Consider the following 19,978-nt stretch of genomic DNA (forward strand, 5'->3'; position numbering starts at 1 on the left):
TCGTTCGCACATGGGTATGCGAGTGTTCATGTCAAACGAAGCATCTGAGTGCGGGAAGACGTGGCGAGATCAGAGTAAAGGAATCGTACGGCGGGCTAAAATACACGAGAAGGTGATGGTAGACGAGCGCGAGGAAAGGGTGAGCGTCAGATGACGCTTGCTCACCGAGGACCAAAAGCTGGGGCACCGTCCGAAGGTCGGGAGAGGTACGGTGCTGCCGAATTAGTGCTCGATTTGGGTCCTAAAGGTCTGGCTGCCGTCTGTCCTTGCGCTGTTCCCGACTGACCGGCACCGGGCACACCGCTTGTCGAGCCAGCGAGCGGCACGCGAGGACCATTGTTCGGTCTAGCTGGTTGTGTGTCATGCGGACCACGTCCATTGGAGATGCTTGAATGGGCGTGATCGTTGCTGCCTGGACCGTGATGCGGGCTCTCTGCGAATCCCAATGGTCGTTGCTCGGCGTAAGCTTGATGCGGTGCTGCGTGCCTCGAATATGGATTCGCTTGAGCTTGAACTGCTTCGTATGCTGTTCTTTCATAAGGTCCAACCCGTGCGTAGGGAGCCAGGCCTTCAACGCCTAGGGAGGAGCCGGCGATTGGTCCGCCATTTGCCTCGTACAGGGCCTCTTCTTCAGGCCGATAGCCAGCAACGCTGCCCACATTCATCCTGAGTTCTGGACGTATCTGCCGCAAACGAAAGTGATCAGGTCAGCTCGCCTCACGCGGAGACGATTCGCGCCTGACCATGGCGACCTCGAAACTCACTCCCATATGCTCCATATCCTGCCAGGCATCTTGGTCGCCCAATCCGCGAAGATCAGGAAAGGCGACAAAAGCCCTCGAGTCTGCCCATTCATCTTGAAGCATGCTGGCGCGTCGTTTCTCACCTCTCGATGCATTGACTGCACCATTTCGTTTGCTCGACTCGACTTCCGGATGTTGAAGCGCAGCCTGGATCTGCCACTCTGGATTGCGGATTAGCTCCGTCTGAAAAAGCTGATAACGGCGAGGTGGGCGCGGCACGTCGAGATTCCTCTTCTCGCGTTCCAATTTGCGTCGCTTGCGACTCAGATCATCCATCTGTTCCCTTCGCAGATCCGCAGTCTCATTCTGAGCCAAGAGGGAGACAGAACACCCTCAGCTGCGTGTCACTCGCTTCAACATCCTTCGCTCGACACTCACGCGCCAATTGCTCCATGTCATTGCCTCTTCCGTCTTGGCGACTCGCTCGTACTGCGCTTGTTGTTGCTCGAACCAGAGCTCGACGAGGTTCAGACGTCTGTCCTTCCTGGCATCAATTAGCCTGGTGAGATGCACAAGCTCGGGATGAGTACCTAGCAGACAACAGCGTCAGAGTCAGCGCTCGTGCCTTGGCCTCGATGGCCTCGATGGGCATTGCATGCGGGTCACTCACCATCGAGGATCATTTCGCTTTCCTTGTTCACCTCCTCCATGCGCTCGACGTACAGGCGATCGCGCAGAGCCGCGAAGCTGATTTCTATCTTGGTCAAAGCCTCCATGGCCTCTTGCCTCTTGAGAGCAGCTTCGTCTGTGCCTGTGTCTGCGGGCATACAGACTACTGAGCCACGCTTGCCTCATCAATGTCGCATCAAAGATGCAAGGTGAACTCACCATCATCAGCCGCCCCATCGTCAGCTTCGCTAGCAGGGGCAGGAGTGCCATCAGCGTCCGTGCCGTCCCTAGCGAGCCGATTCTTGAGATGCATGGGCAGAGGCATTGGGGTACCTTCTCGACTCGTCATGGCGCTCTGAATGCCCTTTTCATCGTCGTCTGCTTCGCCTTCGCCTGCACCTTCAACCGTGATGAGGGGCGCGCCAGAGAGAAGACCAGGTTTGGTGGGTCCTGCCGGCACTTTTGTGGCGGAGGATGCGGCAGCTCCAGGCTTGGCGGCGGCGGATGAGTCTTGAGTGTCATTGTCGAGGTCCGCGTCCACCTCAGCGTCGCCTTCGCCCACGCCCTCTTCCGCCTCTGCGCCTTCTCCGCTAGACTCTTCGTCTTGCTCGTCAGAGTCGTCCAATCTGACCTCGTTCGCGCGACTGGCTCTCTTCCGCGGACCATGCTGCCTCGGCAGCGCTCCTCTTCCTAGGCGCATAGATCCTCGCGCTGCAGCGGCTGCCGCGAGCGCTGCTGCAGCAGCGTTTTCACCGGTGACGCCTCTTCCTGAGGTACCCACGGCCGCGTTTTCGCTGTCAGGATCGGCAGCAGCAGCAATGGCTGCCAGGCCATCCAGAGCATCCGCTTCGTGCGCTTCGGTCGCTGACCTTGTCGCACCAGAAGTCAGTGCAGCGAGGCTTGCCGCTGCTTCTTCATCAGCATCGTCCGCGCTCCTTTCTGCGTCCTCTGCATCCACCTCCATCCCATCGCCCTCGGCTTCAGAGTCTTCCTCTCCGCTATCATTCTCATCGGACAGATCGCTGCCTTCTCTAGAAGACGGTCTGGTTTGAGTGTGGAGAGAAGCGTCTCCCTTGGAGCTCCTGAGCCGGGAAGATGCTTGCGCATCGTCATCCCCATCATCCTCGCCTTCCTCTTCATCCTCGTCCTGACCATCTCCATCTCCTTCTTGTTCCACATCATCTCCGTCACTAGATCCGGAAGCAGAGCCATCATTTGATACTTCCTGGTCATTCTCCTCGTCCGGCTCATCCGTCAAGTCGCTATCGTCACTAAAGGCGTACGCGTTGGGGTGCGCTTTGGCGGGAGAAGAAGTGTCCACGCTGCTGCTACCGGCAGATGCTTTTGCCGGACTATCGCCCGTGGATGGCGGGATCGAATCGCCGGCTGCTGCTGCGGCGGCCAGACCAGCCAATGCTCCTAGACCAGCTGCAGCTTCCGCATCCGAGCCTTGCTCGCCTTGCTCGTTGACGTGAGCGTCTTGCTTCATCATGCTCGAGCTTGCGTTTGCGTGCGCTTGAAGAGCAGCTTGCACTTCCAAGTCGAGCGACTGGAGTTCCGCAGGCGATGGATCACGCGAGTAAGCCAAAGGGGCAGTAGATGGTGTTCCCGAGGTCAAAGGAGATTCTGCAGCCGGCGGTGGTGAGGAGGATAGGGAGTCGGAGGCTGGTGGGGCTGATTGATGGGATGTATGCGCACTGCTAGAGGAGTCGACGTGAGTTGGAGGCCGCGATGAGGAAGCAGACGACGATGGCTGCTGCTTGGCTTGCGTGCTTTTCGCCTGCTTACGCCTCGGGGCCATGGCAAGCGCAGGCAAGGCACGCTATCGCAACGTCCTTGCGAGCGGATCCAGCTTGTGGTGGTATGTCTGGAATGGCGCTCAGGTCGTAGGGTGCGAAAGTCCGCTTGGTGCTGCGTGCGATTCTGCAGAGGCAGGTGAGCTAGGTGATGTAGCGAGAGGACGGGAGGATTTGGGCGTCGAATCTCGCAGAGAAGCAAAAGCTGCTGGTGTCGTGGGTGGTGAGTGTGGGGAGCGTTGCTCTTGCGCTATACAGACAATCTTGAATGCAAAGCCAGAGAGAGAGGTCAAAGAAGTCGCCCGCCCGCCCATTCGCCTCGCGGCAAAGCCGTACAAGCGGCACGCAGCGCATATCAGCCGCGCGCCGGGTTGGCCGCCGCCGCCGCCGACTCGTGTAGCGCGGATGCTGCTGACGATTGATGAGCGTGAGGTGCACGCGCGCGCGCGTGCGGACCTGGCCGCTGCTGTTGCGGCGAGCTTTCACCAGCAGCGAGCGATATATATATAGCCGCATGCATGCAGGCGACTTCCCCTCTCCGCGGAGATCCATCCACGGCAAACGCCCACGTGACGTGCTTGTTTTTTTTGTCTGGTCAAGAATTCTTGATGAAGTCAAATTCTCAAAATGTCTAGCGACAGGGCTATTCTCCACTACCGTTTGGGACTTGCAGGACTCACGACTTGCCATATACTCACACCTCAACCCAAGGTCTACTCACATTTCATTCAAGCACGCTTGGATAACAATCTTAGATTGCGAAAGCGTCACTACGAATCAAAGCATCATCGCTCGAGCGCTCAGCCAATACCGCACGACACGACACGCCACGACACCAGCCCGCACTATCCCGGACGGCGCCTAGCGACCATGACGCTGGGACAAGCATTGACAGAGGATGAGGTGGATGAGATCCTATACTGCGCTAGGATCGGAGACATCGAAGAGCTCAGAGCTGCGATTGGACAGAGCACGCTCACACACCAGACAAGCGAGGCTTCACCTGGTCAAAACACCCGGCTCTCGGGTAAAGAAGCGCTGGATGTGCTGCAAAGAGCAGTGACAGAGGAAGGCAACTCTGCGCTACATTACGCCGCTGCGAATGGCCACATGGGTGAGTATATTTGCTGGGAGATCTGATCATATGCCTGCATATATGCGCTATCCAGGGATGTGGTCATCATTGTCGCGTGGCCGTGCTTGCCCTCTCACCACTGCGCGAGGCCGCTGCTGACCGCGACTGCCTCCACTGTGCACGCTCAACGTGCAGCCGTGGTGTCGGAAATTGTTGCGAGCGCGCCTTTGGACCTTATCTTGCTGGCCAATACATCCGGCAATACTCCAGTCCACTGGGCAGCTCTCAACGGTCATCTCCACTGCGTACAAGCGCTCGTCGATCGCGTAGAGAATCTTTCGCCCACACCCAGCATCCCGCCGCCAAGAGCAGATGGAGATGGCTCCGAAGCAGGCGAAGAAGAGAGGAATAGGCGGGCTGCAGAAGCAAGGAGCACATGGGATACCAGAAATAAAGCGGGAAGAGGACCGATGAGCGAAGCTCAGTTGGCTGGAAAGGAAGAGGTGGTGCAGTGGTTGTTGGGCAGGATGATCGGTGGACCCACACCCAGCGCGAGCAAGGAGCAAATTGGCCAAGATACGCCTCAAGATTCTGCTGTGGAAGAGACGAGACAAGGCGTGGAGAAATCGTCTTTGCAGTCATGATGCGGCCGCAGGGAGATCGACACTCTTACCCCTCGGCGCATCAATTTGCTCGATCCGACCTGACCTCTTCATCTCTGAATAGGCGAAGTAGGTTGCTACAACGGTCTACCACATAATAGCATTGTATAACCTATTCTCTCACGATCCCGAGAGGGGGAATGATTTGCTGTGCGCAAGGCGCGTATGTGCCTCTGACCTTTCACTGCGCATTGGCTTCAAGTGCTGCTCCGCGTCCATGCTGACTAAGCTTTGCTGAGATGAGCCCTTAATCAAGGAAGAGAATCAAGTAATGCATATAGCGTCGCCGAGCAGACAAAGGTCCAGCTGTGAGACGCCGACACTAGACTTACAGTCACCAGGCCCCACGCAGGCTGAAAGACTTGGCGGCGGAGCGAATGATGCATTGTGATGAGAAATCTTCGGAGCGCAGTCCAATCTTTACTATGGAAATGGAAATCCTAGCCTGCAGCTGTGTCAGGCAGCTCCTTGACCGTGATCAGGCGCGAGATTGGGCTGCACACTTTGACTCGCCGGCGGGTTGAATCAAAGAGATGGACTATTCGCGCGCTCTGACTCACTATAGTACTCAGACTTCAACTTTTCTTGATCAAAAATCAAGAATGTTGATGAATCTTGAATCTTGAATCTTTGAACATTCAAAATTCAAAATTCAAGATTCAAGATCGTTTCACGGCCGGCTGACACGTGATGACGCGCGCCGGCGTGGCGATTTCGCGTCCCACGGCGGCGCCTTTGCCGAGCAACGCGTATAGACGCGACACGCGCGCGCGTGGAATGCGCCCGCGCAGACGAGATGCGCACATGACCAGGCATATATATGCTGTATAACGACTGATCACGACTGCTGCGTTTGCAACACGTTGACAGTCATCTTCCCTGCAAACACGCATCTCTAATACCTGTCCATCGCTCTGCGGAAGCAAGCTGTCCTGTCCTGTCCTGGCTCCTCGACTCGATAGCGTGCAAGCCCGAGTCCTCGCTTGCGTCTCGTCGCGCCGAACCAGATCTGAGGTACAACGCTCGAATTGTCTGCACAGCAGGGAGGTGGGAACACAGCTGGGGCACCCTTTGACATACGCTGGCATCGCGTTTGACAAGACAGAAGCTTCTGACCAGCTCAGGTGCAACGGCAAGGCACCATGCCTAGGGAGTTGATTACGCTGCAAGCCGGGCAGTGCGGGTGAGTCGAGTGCAGACGTGAGCTCGGCATGGGAGCAAGGGGGCGGCAGAGGCAGCGCAAAAGTATTGCTGGCGGGACCTCGCAGATGTTTGGCCTCTTCTTGTGCACTGTACTGATGCCCGCACACCACCTGGCCGCAACTCTCGGTGCTCGCAGCAACCAGATCGGCTCGCAGTTCTGGGAGCACCTTTGTCGAGATCATGGCATAGCGCCAGACGGCACACCATCGGACTTTGCGACCGAGTCCTCGGGCGATCGCAAGGATGTGTTCTTCTACCAAGCAGACGACGAGCACTACGTTCCCAGAGCCATATTGGTCGATCTCGAACCGAGAGTGATTGGCGGGATAATGAATGGCACGTACAAGAACCTTTATAATCCGGAAAACATACATTTGAGCAAGGATGGGGGTGGTGCGGGAAATAATTGGGCGCAGGGCTACGCGGCTGGCGACAAGATCGCCGACGAGCTCATAGATATGGTCGATAGGGAGGCGGACGGCAGCGAGAGCTTGGAGGTGAGTCTGCTACGTGGGGTCACCAAGCGTGCCCAGACTTCGGTCGGGCAAAAAGAGCCTGCTGCTGCCAGACTGACACCACGCCTGCGCGCGCGCGCGATTTGACTGGCAGGGCTTCATGCTGCTGCACTCGATTGCTGGAGGTACCGGCTCTGGCCTTGGCTCTTTCTTGCTGGAAAGATTATCTGACCAGTACCCAAAAAAGCTGATCCAGACGTACAGCGTCTTTCCCAATTCGGAGGAGACCTCGGATGTGGTGGTGCAGCCTTACAACTCGGTATTGAGCATGAAGAGGCTGATCGATCACGCAGACAGCGTCGTCGTGCTCGACAATGCTCAGTTGGCGCGCATCGCTGCGGACAGGCTGCACCTTCAAAATCCGAGCTACTCGTGAGTACGAAAAGGGACGTCGACGGGAAGCAAACGGCCCGTCGTAGCTGACACGTGATGAGTGGTGCACCCTAGCCAAACGAATCAGCTCGTCAGCACAGTCATGGGCGCGTCTACATTGACCTTGAGATATCCTGGCTACATGAACAACGATCTGGTGAGGCTTATTTGCAACGGGCATCCCTTTCGTCCATGACTGACGAGCACCGTCTCGCACCGCGCAGGTCGGAATGATCGCGTCCTTGATCCCTACACCACGCGCGCACTTCCTGATGACATCGTACACACCCTTCACGTCCGACACGATCGAGCGAGGCAAAGCGACTACAAAGACGTCGGTCTTGGACGTGATGCGGCGATTGCTGCAGCCAAAGAACCGGATGGTCTCGACGCAAGGGTGCAGCAGATCGGCGTGCTACGTCAGTATTCTCAACATCATACAAGGCGATGCCATCGATCCTAGAGATGTGCACAAGTCGTTGCTGAGGATTCGAGAGAGACACTTGGCGAGCTTCATCCCATGGGGACCAGCGAGCATCCAGGTGGCTCTAACGAAGAGGAGTCCCTATGCTCAAGCGACTCACAGGGTCTCGGGACTCATGCTTGCCAATCATACGGGTATAAGCGGCATCTTTAAGCGGACGCTGGACCAGTACGACAAATTGAGGAAGAGGAACGCGTTTTTGGAAATGTACAAGAGGGAACCGATGTTCGCCAACGATTTGACCGAGTTCGATCAATCGCAGGAAACGGTCAAGGAGCTCATGGAGGAGTACAGAGCGGCCGAGAGCGAAGACTATATTTCGGGTCAAGCGGACGAGTAGTAGTAGTAGTAGTATTGGCAGCAAGCATGTCGCGGGTCATCCTTTTCTGTTTTCGCGCTGCTGGCATTCCTGCCGACACGCATCCGGTGCTCCATGTTCGTGCCGCCGACCGCCCTGTCATCAATCACCCCCCCTTGTACTGTATCCACCTCACTATTGGCAATGCGAAACAGAAGTTTCGAAAGCGGAGGACGGACTGCTGAGCGCGGACTGTTGTCCGTGTTGCTTCCAGCAGATCTAGGCGGACTCGATAAAGAAAGGCGGTTTGCAGCTTGCGAAAAGAGCACTCACGACTTTGACATCATCACGTACAGTACAGCCTCGCGAGAAGCTGTAATCACAATCGCGTGAATTCGATTGCGCGGCTTAATTGTCTCTGAATGAATCACAATGCAGTTCCGCGCAACTCAGCGCCCGCCACACGCGCGCGCGCGTACTTGGCCATCGAGCTTTGCATGGATTGCAGCTGCGTAATAGATGCGCGCGGCGCTTCGGCTTGGCGCGGACGGTATCGGTGCCGATCGAGGTGAGACGCTGCAAAGGAGCTGCTGCTGCTGCTGCTGCGCTGATGTTGTTTGCGTCTCGGCTGCACGGTACACGCGGTAAGGCAGCTTGATTGGTGGTGTACGCGTGGCCGCAATATGGATGGATGGATGGATGCGGGAATCGTGAATGAATGACGCTCAGGCCAACTCTTGATTAATTGCCATTCGCGTGCTCGACATGGCAGGTTAAGCCATCCCATCCACCTCTGCCTCCTCCTGCTTGCACGCGCAAGTGCCGGCTGCACGAGAAAGCTGGAGGTGCGACACTCGATTGACGATTGCGGGTTGATTGATTGTTCGTCATACAGCGCGCGTGAGCGTGAGCGTGAGGCTGTGAAAGGTGCATGCAGCATGCACGCAGCAGAGGAGAAACACCTCTGTGCGACACACACAGCAGCAGCAGCAGCAGCAGCAGCAGCAGCAGCAGCAGCAAGCAGTAAGTCAGCATTCGTAGTTATCGCGTGGTTGATTGAGGATGGATGCGATGAACTCATGCGATTCTGCTGCGTTCATGTGCGCCACAACAGCAGGCGACTGACTGACTCACGTGACTCGCCTCACTCGATGACTTCGTGCATGGCCGAGCGCAGCCACTGATCGTGAATCCGTCGCAGGTTTCGTGGCACAGCAAAAACGCACCGTGACTCTGCTGATGTGACTCTTGACTGCCGCGCACCGCCGCCGCCGCCGCTGCCCGTGTGCAGATCGCGCGGAAGTGAGCGAGCGCATGGATGATGGAAGCGCGAACGTGCAGAGAGGGGCGAATGGTGAATCTTAATTGTGAATGAACGAGTGCGTTTGCGCTTCGGAGCGAAATCATCATCATCCGATCCTCATCATCTCGATCACCCAGAGTCGTCGGTCCATCCCCTCCACCTTGACGACCACCTTCCAGCACCTCCGAGGTCGATTGCTTCAAAGGTAGACAGTTTGAACGCTTTCACACGGCACAGCATACACACTTGCGCACGCATACACAATGTCGACTACCCAAGCTGTCGCTGGCGATGGAGCTGCTCCAGCCGCAGCCGCTGCGAGGGACATCTCTAGAGACGGGAACAAGATAGCCGACATGGAGTATTACGATCTGCTCGGCGTGTCTGGCCAAGCGACAGATCTTGAGCTCAAAAAGGCTTACAGGAAGATGGCCATCAAACATCACCCGGACAAGGGCGGCGATGAAGAGCGGTGAGTGCGACCGGACGGGCCGTCGGTAGAACGACGATGGTCTCGCTTTCTCGTCTATCGCAGTCCTGCACCTTTTCGAAGCAAATCGCTCACCTACCATCCACGCATACATGCCAGATTTAAGCTCATTGGAGAAGCCTACCGCGTGCTATCGGACAACCACCTGCGCGCTGATTATGACAAGCACGGAAAGAAGTGAGTGGATGCGCTTTCGGCTGCTAGTCGGATGCGCATTTGGCTCACCTGAGCGCCTCCTCCACGCCACACTCAGAAAACCGACGGGAGAAGTGGGTCTGCACGAAGCGACAGAGATGTTTGGGCAGCTGTTTGGTGGCGAGCGGTTTGTGGATCTTATCGGCGAGATCTCGCTGCTGAAGGACTTTGGCAAAGCGAGCGAAATCATCATGACTGAGGAGGAGAAAAAGGAAGCGGAGGAGGCTCTCAGAGCTCAACAGGCGGACACTCCTGGTGCTGTCGCAGCTGCAGAGGCAGCTGCAAAGGAGCAAGGGGCTGAGAGCGGCGCAGCAGCTTCGACAGGTGCGTCTGCTACTTCCACCGGCACGCCCGCTGGCACAGGGACACAGACTCTGGGCGCAGAGGGCGCCGCCAGCTCCACGGACTCTCAGGTCGCAGGATCTGGCAACAAGCCACCGCCGTCTGCGAAAGAGAGGGCCAAGTTGACGCCAGAACAGAGGGCCAAGCTGGAAGAGCTAGAGAGGGAGAAGGAGGTGCAGGAGAAGCAAAGAGTAGAGGACTTGACTCGCAAGCTCAAGGATCGAATCAGACCATTTGTAGAGGTGCGTCTCATCGCCCCGCGCCACAACCTGTGAAGCTTGATCACGATTGACGGCCTTTTGCGCACCTCTGAATGCAGGCCAAGCACCCTGGCGATGTCAATGACTCGGAGACACAAATCTTTGAGCGCAAGATGAGGGAAGAAGCAGAAGACCTCAAGCTCGAGTCGTTTGGCGTGGAGCTCTTGCACGCAGTGAGTGAGACCGGGTCGTTCATGTAGCTAGCGAGCGCTGAGCACGTGCGCATCGTGCATCAGATTGGTTCAATCTACTTGTCCAAGTCCACAACCTGGATCAAATCGAGACCGAGCAACTTTTTGGGTCTGCCTGGATTCTTCTCGAAGCTAAAAGATAAAGGCACAGTGGGCAAAGAAATGTGGGGCCTCCTAGGCAGCGCAGTGAGCGTGCAGATGAGCATGGAGGATATGGCAAAGAGGCAAGAGAAGGGCGATTTGGATGAGGAAGAACTCAAGCTGATGGAGCAAGAGATGAGCGGAAAGGTGGGTGCAAAGGCTCGGCTCGCGCACAGCCAAAATTTGCGCTGACCCCTGTCTTGCCTGGGATGCGACACTGACCGTAGATGCTACTCGCTGTGAGTCACCGAACGACGTGTGGAGCAGGGTCATTCCAATCATCTGACAATGCTTCCACATCCATCACAGACTTGGAGAGCGTCTCGCTGGGAGGTGACTTCCGTGCTGCGAAGGGTCTGTGATGCTCTACTGAACGAAAAGGGCGTCGACCAAAAGGTGAGCCACGATGCAAACAGCGCTCTTCATTTACCAAGGCTCGCTGTAATTCACCTGGCCTTCTTGCACCCTCTCAGACTCTGCTGAATCGCGCACGGGCACTCGCGTTCCTCGGTGCCATCTACAAGCAAGTCAAACCAGAAGCGGAGGACGATGAGAGACGAGAACTAGAACGTCTTGTCGCGGAAGCAGGAAGCAAGAGTGAGTGCCGATGAGCGCGATCGATTTGCGGACTCTGGTGGCTGATTGCTCTTCCAAACCCTTCTGCAGAGAAAAAGGGCAAGAAAGAGAAGAACGGCAAGCCAGCCCAAGCAGTGCCCGCTGCTGCAGCTGCCAGCAACGATGCAGCAACGCCCAGCAGCTGAGCGCAGCCTGCCCCAAATTAGTTGCCCTCGATACCATTTGCACTGCGGCGTGTCTCTCTCCGCACCCATCTCCAACTTTTCGTACCATCAAGTCTAGGGCTCACGCCTCTTGGTAGCTTACAATCGGATAGAGGTATACGTATTTGCAGACGGAAAGATGTGCGCGTCGACGCGAGCAAGAGGGATGTCATTCAGAGTGTGTGGGAACATGGGATGATGCGATGCGGTACGAGAATCGACGTGCTGGTGCACTCGCGGGGTATGGATGTGTGCGGGTGGCGTATGCCTGCAGGTATCATGTGGGCGATAAAAGCTTTTGGGGTATGCATGTCTGTCAGGCGAGACGCGAACTGCTGCGGCTCTGCGGAAGCGGCAAGTGAACCTCCAGCTCGCTGTCGTTGGTTGGTTGCTCTTCTTTGAGCTCCTCGAGCAAGGGCGAATTGGAAATGTTGGTGCCGCTTCTGCTGAGGCTGCGTCGCAGAGCCTCCTCCTCGTCGGTAGGCGCTAGGCGCACGTTGCCCATCGTGGCTGTAGGCTGAAGCGTCTCGGACTCGAAAAAGGTGGTGACGGCAGGACCAGAGGGCTGATGATGGAGCTGCTGCGATCCACGTCTGCCGCTGCCGCCGCCGCCGCCGCCCAGCTTGAAGAGAGCAATGCCCTTGTTGCCGCCGCCGCCTGCCGCATCGTGCGCAGCCGATGCCCCCCCCGACCTGCGCCTCTTGGCTTTGGCTCCTTCGCCCGATCCGCTACCGCTGCCGCTACCGTGTCCGAAACGGGTGCTGATCTGGCCAAAGTGCAGCACGGGCTCGTACGTGTGCTTGAAAATGGCGAGCAGCGTCAGTCCGCCAAAGATGATGCCGAGGTAGACGGAAATGATGAGCTCTGCTGTAAGGATGCTGGAATACTGATTGTACGGATTCTCGTGCGCTCCCGACATGACCACGGCGGTCCAAAGCGAGAGGGCGCAGTAGCACATGGTAGCGGTCAAGATGGACGCGGCTTGAAGCAAGACGTGGTTAAAGACGGAATAGAGGTGATGCCGCTTCCTTCGACGTCCTGCTGCTTCCTTTGATCTCTCGATGCGATGATGGACGATGCGAGAGCGCGCGTTCGCAGCGCCGATCTTCGGAGTGGCTTGCGCAGAAATGGGCGAGTTGGTGGTGGCGGCGGCGGCGAGCGAGGAAGCGTTCCTCTCTGAGCCGCGCTCCAAATCTGCCGTGGCGGGCGATTGCGCATCGGACTGCCGCCTTTGGCTGTTCAAGTCCGATGGCGACTTGATCAGGTTGGCCTCCAGCGTGTCGTCTCCTGATCGCTCATTTGCGTCGCGTTCCTGCTCTGCCGTCTCTTCTGGCCCGCTCTGTCCCGGGCCATCGTTGCCCGGCCGTCTAGCTATTGTTGTGACCACTCCCCACGCATTCTCGTTGGGATTCTCTGCTCGGATCTGCTTCCAAAGGGTGAGCAAGAGGCGGCCGCTGACGAAACTGAGAGGGGAGCGGGCGGGCGGGCGTGCGCGAAATTAGCGAGCAGAACAAGAGTTGAGCCCGTGGCCACATCGTCAACTACACGACGCCCTTTCGAGCCTACTCACGCGTACGCGCTCAGATCCTGAACTCCCCAAGATGTCCATGCGAAAAAGATGCCGCCAATGATGTGGAAAGCATCGACGAGCTTGTACCAGAAGCGCTGAGCATCGATCAGCATCTCCTCCGAAAGCGTCTCTTGTCCTTCGTACCTTTGCAACCATTCGCCGTACATCCTTAGAGCTTCGCTGTAGCGCTTTTGCGCAAAGGCGAGCGGGATGGCAACGGTAATGGCAGCGATGATGGGCAGGCAGATGCCCAGCACGTTGATGATGGCTGGATGCGAAAGTCTTCGAAGGATGCCGCTGCGGCCTTGGAGCAGCCTGCCCTCGGTCAAATCACTCGGAACAGCGTAGAACAAACCCCACGCTGCTACGTGCGCAGCAAGGTAGAGAGGATACCAGGCAGTTACGATCCACAGCGGAAAGCTTCCTGGCCATCGTCCCAGTCTAAAGTACGCATAGAGCTTCCAATAGACGGCAAGCAGCACGCTAAGGGGAAGGGGAAAAGGCAGATTCGTGTTTGGAGGAGATGACGCATTCGGTCAGCTGTGAATTTCGAAGAGAGAACGAGCGAGTGGGGTGAGCGGTCGTCAGACTCACGTTCCAAAAGCACCACAGCCCAAGGTCCAGCCCAGCAGCGAGTTTGGTACAATGACGCGGCCATACGTCCGTCGGGGAACTGCGAGCATGAGAGACGGCCGCTTGCCCAACAGTCAGCTGGAGCAGCACAGATCAAGGGCCTCCCCCCCCCCACACACACATGCAGCGAGCGTCTTTATGCGCTACTCACATCGAGCGATCCAAAAGGTTTTGGCGTAAATGCGCAGCAACAAGATGAAGCCCGCTATCAGGATGAGAGCGCCGATGCATCCTGTGCCGACATAGACGTGCACCCAGCCGGGATCCAAGTTGACAAAGAACTCTTGCCGAGCCCATTCCCTCACCGCTGCCACTGGATCGTCGGATAGTGTAAAGTCGGGCAGCCTGCAGCGAACATCTTCGGGCGTTCGAGAGAGGATACGTCGAGGGGGTGGCGGTAGGAGGGCGAACTGGTTGTACAGCGTCGATGAGCCAGAGGCGGAGCTTGAAGGTGGGAGGGACATTTTTTTTTTGGAGAAAACTGCCAGATCGAGCGCCTTGCGAAGGTGCGAACGGCGGTGGGCGGCGTACGCGAGCGTCTTGACGTTCTTTATAAAGAGCCGGCAAAGTAAACGTCGCAGGATGCGGATGATTCGATCGTCTATCGCGCCGAAGGGACGCCTGCAAGAACGTCAAGACGAGCTTGCGATTCGTGAATGCCGGCGACCGAGACTGCTTGTACAGGCAAGGACAGGACTAGACGCGGCGAGATAAGGATCGGTAGCAAGTCTCGGTGCGAATGTGGGGTCGAGGGTTAGCTCGAGAGCTAGCTGCGCTCTGATGAACAGCAGCTACAAGGAAACTCAGACCGTCGCTGCAAACATGGCACCCATCTTGTCGCGCCATCGGGATCAGCAAGTCGATTGTCGTCGAGGAAGCGTGCATCGGCGTGAGTCCCAACCGCCCCGCCCCCAGCAGCGATGCTTCGAAGGCCGATTGCAGCTTGGGTGTCACACCCCGACCCACCTGGGACGCAGTCTACCAAGCAAGGCTCACACTCGTGACTTCTTGACTCTTGACCCACTTTCACGACTTGCAATTCACACACACACACACCCACACCCCGGACCTGCTGGACGCATGCATGCAGTCACGAGTCGGGGCACCAATTCTGCGACATCAAAATACAAGCTAGTGAACCGCGGGAAAGTTTTGCGGAAGCTCATAGCAAAAAAAAAAAAAAAAAAAAAAAAAAAAAAAAAACACACAAGAAGATGAGAGCCGAGAACCGATGATGGAACGACGACGCGCGCAAGCGTGAAGGCATGCGCATGAGCGAGCGGCAGCATGCACCGGCAGGCAGACAGCCCACCCATCACTTGGGGTCTATCGTAGTGAAAGCACGAGGCGGACGCGGAAGGAGAATTTTAGGACATGTCGGGAATTGACCGAAGCGTTGAGACCTGCATGAAAGAGTTCCTCTTCCCCATCCCCCCCAGGTCTGATTCGCTTGTGCAAGTGCTACTACTACCACTACTTGCTATAGATTCATGTATGGCTTGGCAAAAAGTCGCGAGCATGACATGCACAACAGCGGGACCGACGTCCTGCATACAACAGACTGCTGCATCTGCCAGCTGCAAGTAGCAAGCCAAGGGAGCAGCAGAGGAGAGATGCGGACGGGAAAGGGGCGAGCGAACCAGCAGCGAGCGACGTCTTTGGTGAGGAGCGGTGCAGCAGAGGAGGGTTGTGGTGCATATGGTGCTTGGGATGGCTCTAAGCGAGTGTCATCATAGCTGACGTTCCATCTCCTAACTTTCCCCGCTCCCTGTGGCTACCTAACATTTTAGGCAGACACGCTAGCGGACACTTTTCTGGTGTTCACCTCACGGACAAAAAAGAAAAAAAAACAAAAAAATTGTCCTAGTGGGATTGGATTTTTAGCTGATTTGCTTGCACATGCGCCTAAAGGGTTTGTTCATGATGCACGCAATGGCAGGCAGGCAGGCAAGGCAGGCAGGCAGGCAGGCAAGGCAGGCAGGCAAGGCAGGCAGGCTTCTCCAGGGACATGCAGTCACCCAGCACGCACGCACCGCATCTGCCGATCACGAAGACGTCTGAGGCATCGCGTAGCCGAGACCCGATGCACAGGTCGAACAATCGTGAATGACCTGACAGGGCGAACGGCGAATGGCGAAGGGAAAGGAAGCGTAAAAAAGGCAGTGAGTAGTAGTAGTCGTGAGTAGCGTGCGAAAGGAAAGTCGAGCAGCGCGGGTCCGAGGGAAGGTGTTGGACCGTGTGAAAGACGTGCATGGTGCGACGTGTACCGGTACTGTAGTCGTGTGGCAGTGGCAGTGGCGATGTCTTGTCTGGACTTGCTGGTTCGCCGCACAGCGTCTTGATCGGGTGATTGTGCAGCAGCGCCTGTGGGGGGGGGGGAAAGGCGGGCAGTCAGGCGTACCATCCGCATGCATCTATACCAGCGTCTGTGCTGTACTACTCACACACACTCGTGACTTCACACTCAGCACACTCGCACTCGCACTCGCACTCACACTTGTGACTGTTGCACATCGCTAGCTGCGAGCGGAATTTCCCAATCTGCTGCATGGATCACAACAGCCGCGGATGTTCGCGCACGACGCTTCAGACGCGATACTCAAGACTCGAGTGCTTGATCGCATGCACACGCCCATGCGCAGCAGCAGTCGACGATTGAAGCGAGGAGCAGCGTGCATGCGTGCAGGCTGATGCGCGTGCGATTGCAGCACGGCAGCGCATGCAGCCAGCGCCTTAATTGCTCGCATCTGCGACCGAAACAAACAGCCCATAGTCCCGCGGCAAGGACGCTGGAGCAGGGTGGGTGTATGGCGGTGCATGCGCAAAGCAAGGCTGCTCGCTATATCCCCTTTCCATCTCTTTTGGCTACATAGCTTTTGCTGCTTAATTGTTTGCTGTCACGCGCGCTAGCAGTACCGGTACAGTAAACTGTAACAGGAACTCCAAGCCTGCGCGCAGCTAGTCTACTACTATCACTATCGTACCACTGACAGTCGTGAGTATCTATATACCGCGACTCCCAATCTTACACGAATCCTCACTGCATGTTGAGCTCGGCACCGAGAACCAAGCGTCGGGGACATACAGTAGCGGCCGGATGAAGGATGCGAACCAACACTCGCTAGCGCCGTCATGAATGCCCGCCCATTTGGGCCAAGTCAGTCCAAAAGTCGCAGATACCTACGGAACAAGTCAGAGTAGTACCGGTACGGTCGAGTAGCGGTACACGGCACCGCATCTTGCCGCTCGACGCTAGTGTGGTACAGTGGTGGAGCACAAATAGCAGTAGCAGCAGCACACACACATGCACCCATGCACAAGTGTCCTCCCCAAATCTCCACTTTTTACGATTCGTGATGCTTCATATGAAAGCCATGCAGCAAGCAGCAGCAGCTTGATTGAGCAGCAAGCAGCACGACGCGATGCGGCCCAACCAAAATTTCATGGCCACCCCAGCATGCACCCATGCACCCACCCATCCATCACCCAGCAACTTTAGCTTGGGAAAGATATGTGATGATGCATGGGCAAATGAATTGTGCTAGGCTGTCAAAAAGTCACGCTTGCCGCACGCCATCCTCGACACTGACTGCGCGACAGCCCGCGATAGCCGTGAGAGTGAGAGTGGTGAGAGCAGGTGAGGCGAGGCGAGGCGCCACTCGCACATTGCTCTCCGCCACTCGCACGCTGCTCTCCGCCACTGCACGCTCACGGCAAGTGCGGCGCGCAGTCACAAGTATATAGAAGCGAATTCGGGGCCATCTACACACGATGCGTGCTGCCTAGCCGCGGCGGGCACCTGCTCTGGTCGTGGCGGAGGAGCAATGCTGCACGAAAGCGCTGATTTGAGACAGACCATCCCAGCACGCTTTCATCTATCCAACGCCCATTCACGTGAAAGCAATGTTTCAAAAGATGGAGCACATCGACCCAAGCTGATTCAAACTGTATACCCGGTACATGCGCGCGAAATAAAGAATACAAGCAGGGTATTGCGATATGCTTACCCCAAAGCAGCTCGCGACCCTTACATCTCCGTACCAACCCTTCCTCCATTGCACGTCGTTGCAACAAGAATTGTAGAGCCCAAAGGCGGCAAAGGGACGAGATGGTTCCCCCCTCTCTCGATGGGTATAGTCTCGATGGCTTGACGGGAGCGAGCACGAGATCATGCACGCTAACTCGCCATGGCCCTCTGCGTCTGCTTGCGGCGTCTGCCCGAAGCTTGAATATCCGTCGGCTGTTTAACGACGTCTCCATCCTCGTCCAGCTGGACCAGCGTTGTCGGCTCCTTTTTGGGTCTGCCGCGACCACGTTTGGGCGTCGCGGCGACCGATGAAGACTCGGCCAGCTCCGACTTTGTTGAGACGGAGCGAACGCGACGAGAACGGGAAGCGGAGCGTTTGGCTTTGGATACTTGCTCGTCATCCTCCTCCTCCTCCCCCTCCCCCTCCTCTTCGCTGTCTCGCTCTGTCTCGATCCTTTTACGAGATTGACTGACAGTCCTCTTGCGCGAAGAAGCGGATGGGGTGCGGGTCAGGCCGGTGGAAGCGCCACTGCTAGCCGCCTTTTTGGGTGTAGCGCCGCGGGACTTTGACGCGTCTTTCTTAGAGGTGATCTTTAGTGGCGACCTGCGCGGACCCTTGGCCACGTCCACATCCTCCACATCCTCCTCTCCTTCGACTTCCGTCTCGCCAGCAGTGGACTGTCCGGTGGTGGAGGAGCGGCGAGGACGTCGTTTGGACGTCTTTAATCTCTCTACGCGCGGCAAGTACCACGTGCCACCCAGCGCAAAGTTGCTGGGCGTCTCCTTGAGCGACGAGATCTGGAGGTGCGGTGGAAGGGCGCACGGAATGAGATCCACCCGTCTCTCTCTCTCCCCCTCCTCCCGCGCCCTCGGCGGCGCAAGCTGCATTCACAGCGACTCACCAAAAGAGCACCTGCGACGCCAATCGCGTACGCTCCCCAGCCCGTGCCGATATGCCACCAAGCGTGACCCTCCAACAGCAGCGCGATGGGCTGGCCCACCAACCTCCTCGTCGACCTGAGCCAACTGCAAAAGATGTTGTCAACCTGCCAAATGCCAAACGCCTGATGCAGCGCGAACAAAAAAGCGGAGTTCCGCGTGTCAGTGTGCGAGAAGCTCCCATTTTCCCCTTCAAAGGGGGGCCAGCCACTCGTCGCCGCCGCTCACCGTCAGAAATGTCACTGCGCCTCTGATGAAGATCTTGTTGATGTCCTGCTTGAGCTTTCTGCCTGCGAGCGTCTTGTTGATGGAAGACGAGCTGGAGCGCAGCAGAGTCACGATCCTGACGGTGCTCGTCAGCTGTATCGCCGCGTACGCTGCTTGGTGAAAGATGGGGTTGCCAGAGTAGAGCTGTGCGCAGCGGAGGGGGGGGGGGGGAGGGAACGCCAAGGTGAGCCCCCTGCCTTGACAAGCCTGCAAGGAAGGAAGCAAAAAAAGCATGGCTGGCTGCAGATGCTCAAAACTCACATATCCGACGGTGATGGCAATGACGGCCAGAATGAGCGTAGCCGACAAGCCGTACTGAAAGCGAGCTTTGCGTCCCTTTGGGCTCGTTTCGCACACTGCGTAGGTGAAGAGTGCGGAGGTGTAGATCATTGGCAGCTCGTCCAGCAGCTGAGCCCACTTTTGCAGCGTCATGTGAAAGAAGAAGGATCCCACACCGATGCCCGTTATGCCCAGGTTGACCAAGATGAAGCGCCGCGGTAGTCGCGCCCGGTAGCCATTGCGCGCTCCGTACAAGGAGAGCGCGATGAAGAAGAGGTTGGAAAAGCTGACGCGATGCGACGCGACGCGATGCGATGCGACGCGCAGAGCGATCTCACGTTAGCAGCTGATGCAATACGAATGAATGTTTGGAGGTCCAGCAGCAGCACGACTTTCACTTACGTGTTGACCGGCTCAGCAATATACCTTGACCACACGTACTGCGCACGCAAAGACGGGTCGGATCGTCCATAAGCGCGATGATGATGATGATGATGATGAGAGCTGATGCGCTCCCTGCAAATCTCCTTCGCTCACCTTTTCCTCGCACCAGAGCAGCGAGCTGGTGATGGGACCCCAATAGCCATACCGCGGCAAAGGTCTCTGATCGATCCATGCCATGCTGTGACTCGAGCGTGTTAATTGGGTCCGGCAATGGAAGCTCGATTGTTGCGTCGAGTATCGCGCCAGAAATGTGGACGTACGGAGAAGGGAGGGCGGTTAACGCGGCGACGATGCCAATCAA

General features: G+C 57.0%; 8 protein-coding genes across 8 annotated transcripts; 4 read left to right on the forward strand and 4 right to left on the reverse strand.

The window, feature by feature from the left end:
• Positions 1-1,177: 1,177 nt before the first annotated feature.
• Positions 1,178-3,388, reverse strand: IE81DRAFT_259951 (hypothetical protein). The gene is made up of 2 exons (XM_025511390.1): positions 1,414-3,388; positions 1,178-1,333 (listed from the first exon to the last, which is right to left on the reverse strand). The coding sequence occupies exon 1, from the start codon at positions 3,211-3,213 to the stop codon at positions 1,609-1,611; it is 1,605 nt and encodes a 534-aa protein (XP_025366864.1). The 5' UTR covers positions 3,214-3,388; the 3' UTR covers positions 1,178-1,333; positions 1,414-1,608.
• Positions 1,320-1,719, reverse strand: IE81DRAFT_326263 (hypothetical protein; the record flags this gene model as incomplete). The annotated part of the gene is made up of 1 exon (XM_025514770.1): positions 1,320-1,719. A coding segment is annotated over exon 1 (161 nt), but the record flags the coding sequence as incomplete, so codon positions are not given.
• Positions 3,389-3,763: 375 nt separating the features above from the next.
• On the forward strand, positions 3,764-5,094 carry IE81DRAFT_326264 (hypothetical protein). The gene is made up of 2 exons (XM_025514771.1): positions 3,764-4,322; positions 4,479-5,094. The coding sequence occupies exons 1-2, from the start codon at positions 3,836-3,838 to the stop codon at positions 4,925-4,927; spliced, it is 936 nt and encodes a 311-aa protein (XP_025366866.1). The 5' UTR covers positions 3,764-3,835; the 3' UTR covers positions 4,928-5,094.
• Positions 5,095-5,806: 712 nt separating this feature from the next.
• On the forward strand, positions 5,807-8,035 carry IE81DRAFT_326265 (tubulin gamma chain). Its single transcript, XM_025514772.1, has 5 exons — positions 5,807-6,128; positions 6,285-6,645; positions 6,758-7,035; positions 7,111-7,192; positions 7,260-8,035. The coding sequence occupies exons 1-5, from the start codon at positions 6,088-6,090 to the stop codon at positions 7,857-7,859; spliced, it is 1,362 nt and encodes a 453-aa protein (XP_025366867.1). The 5' UTR covers positions 5,807-6,087; the 3' UTR covers positions 7,860-8,035.
• A 1,165-nt stretch (positions 8,036-9,200) lies between these two features.
• IE81DRAFT_326267 (DnaJ-domain-containing protein) lies at positions 9,201-11,751 on the forward strand. The gene is made up of 9 exons (XM_025514773.1): positions 9,201-9,592; positions 9,710-9,787; positions 9,864-10,389; positions 10,467-10,580; positions 10,644-10,886; positions 10,967-10,978; positions 11,049-11,135; positions 11,213-11,336; positions 11,406-11,751. Exons 1-9 carry the CDS (start codon positions 9,384-9,386, stop codon positions 11,498-11,500), a joined length of 1,488 nt encoding a protein of 495 aa, XP_025366868.1. The 5' UTR covers positions 9,201-9,383; the 3' UTR covers positions 11,501-11,751.
• On the reverse strand, positions 11,675-14,683 carry IE81DRAFT_326268 (hypothetical protein). Its single transcript, XM_025514774.1, has 4 exons — positions 13,873-14,683; positions 13,683-13,761; positions 13,089-13,571; positions 11,675-12,981 (listed from the first exon to the last, which is right to left on the reverse strand). The coding sequence occupies exons 1-4, from the start codon at positions 14,183-14,185 to the stop codon at positions 11,835-11,837; spliced, it is 2,022 nt and encodes a 673-aa protein (XP_025366869.1). The 5' UTR covers positions 14,186-14,683; the 3' UTR covers positions 11,675-11,834.
• Positions 14,684-15,120: 437 nt separating this feature from the next.
• IE81DRAFT_260177 (hypothetical protein) lies at positions 15,121-16,682 on the forward strand. Its single transcript, XM_025511392.1, has 3 exons — positions 15,121-15,382; positions 15,512-15,883; positions 16,190-16,682. Exons 1-3 carry the CDS (start codon positions 15,212-15,214, stop codon positions 16,337-16,339), a joined length of 693 nt encoding a protein of 230 aa, XP_025366870.1. The 5' UTR covers positions 15,121-15,211; the 3' UTR covers positions 16,340-16,682.
• A 1,797-nt stretch (positions 16,683-18,479) lies between these two features.
• On the reverse strand, positions 18,480-19,854 carry IE81DRAFT_294471 (alkaline phytoceramidase; the record flags this gene model as incomplete). Its single annotated transcript, XM_025512055.1, has 5 exons — positions 18,480-18,812; positions 18,916-19,098; positions 19,216-19,519; positions 19,636-19,673; positions 19,771-19,854. The coding sequence occupies 5 exons, from the start codon at positions 19,852-19,854 to the stop codon at positions 18,480-18,482; spliced, it is 942 nt and encodes a 313-aa protein (XP_025366871.1).
• Between the last annotated feature and the right edge of the window lie 124 nt (positions 19,855-19,978).

The sequence above is a fragment of the Ceraceosorus guamensis genome (assembly GCF_003144195.1).
Source record: "Ceraceosorus guamensis strain MCA 4658 unplaced genomic scaffold IE81scaffold_99, whole genome shotgun sequence".
NCBI classification, from domain to species: Eukaryota; Fungi; Basidiomycota; class Exobasidiomycetes; order Ceraceosorales; family Ceraceosoraceae; genus Ceraceosorus; species Ceraceosorus guamensis.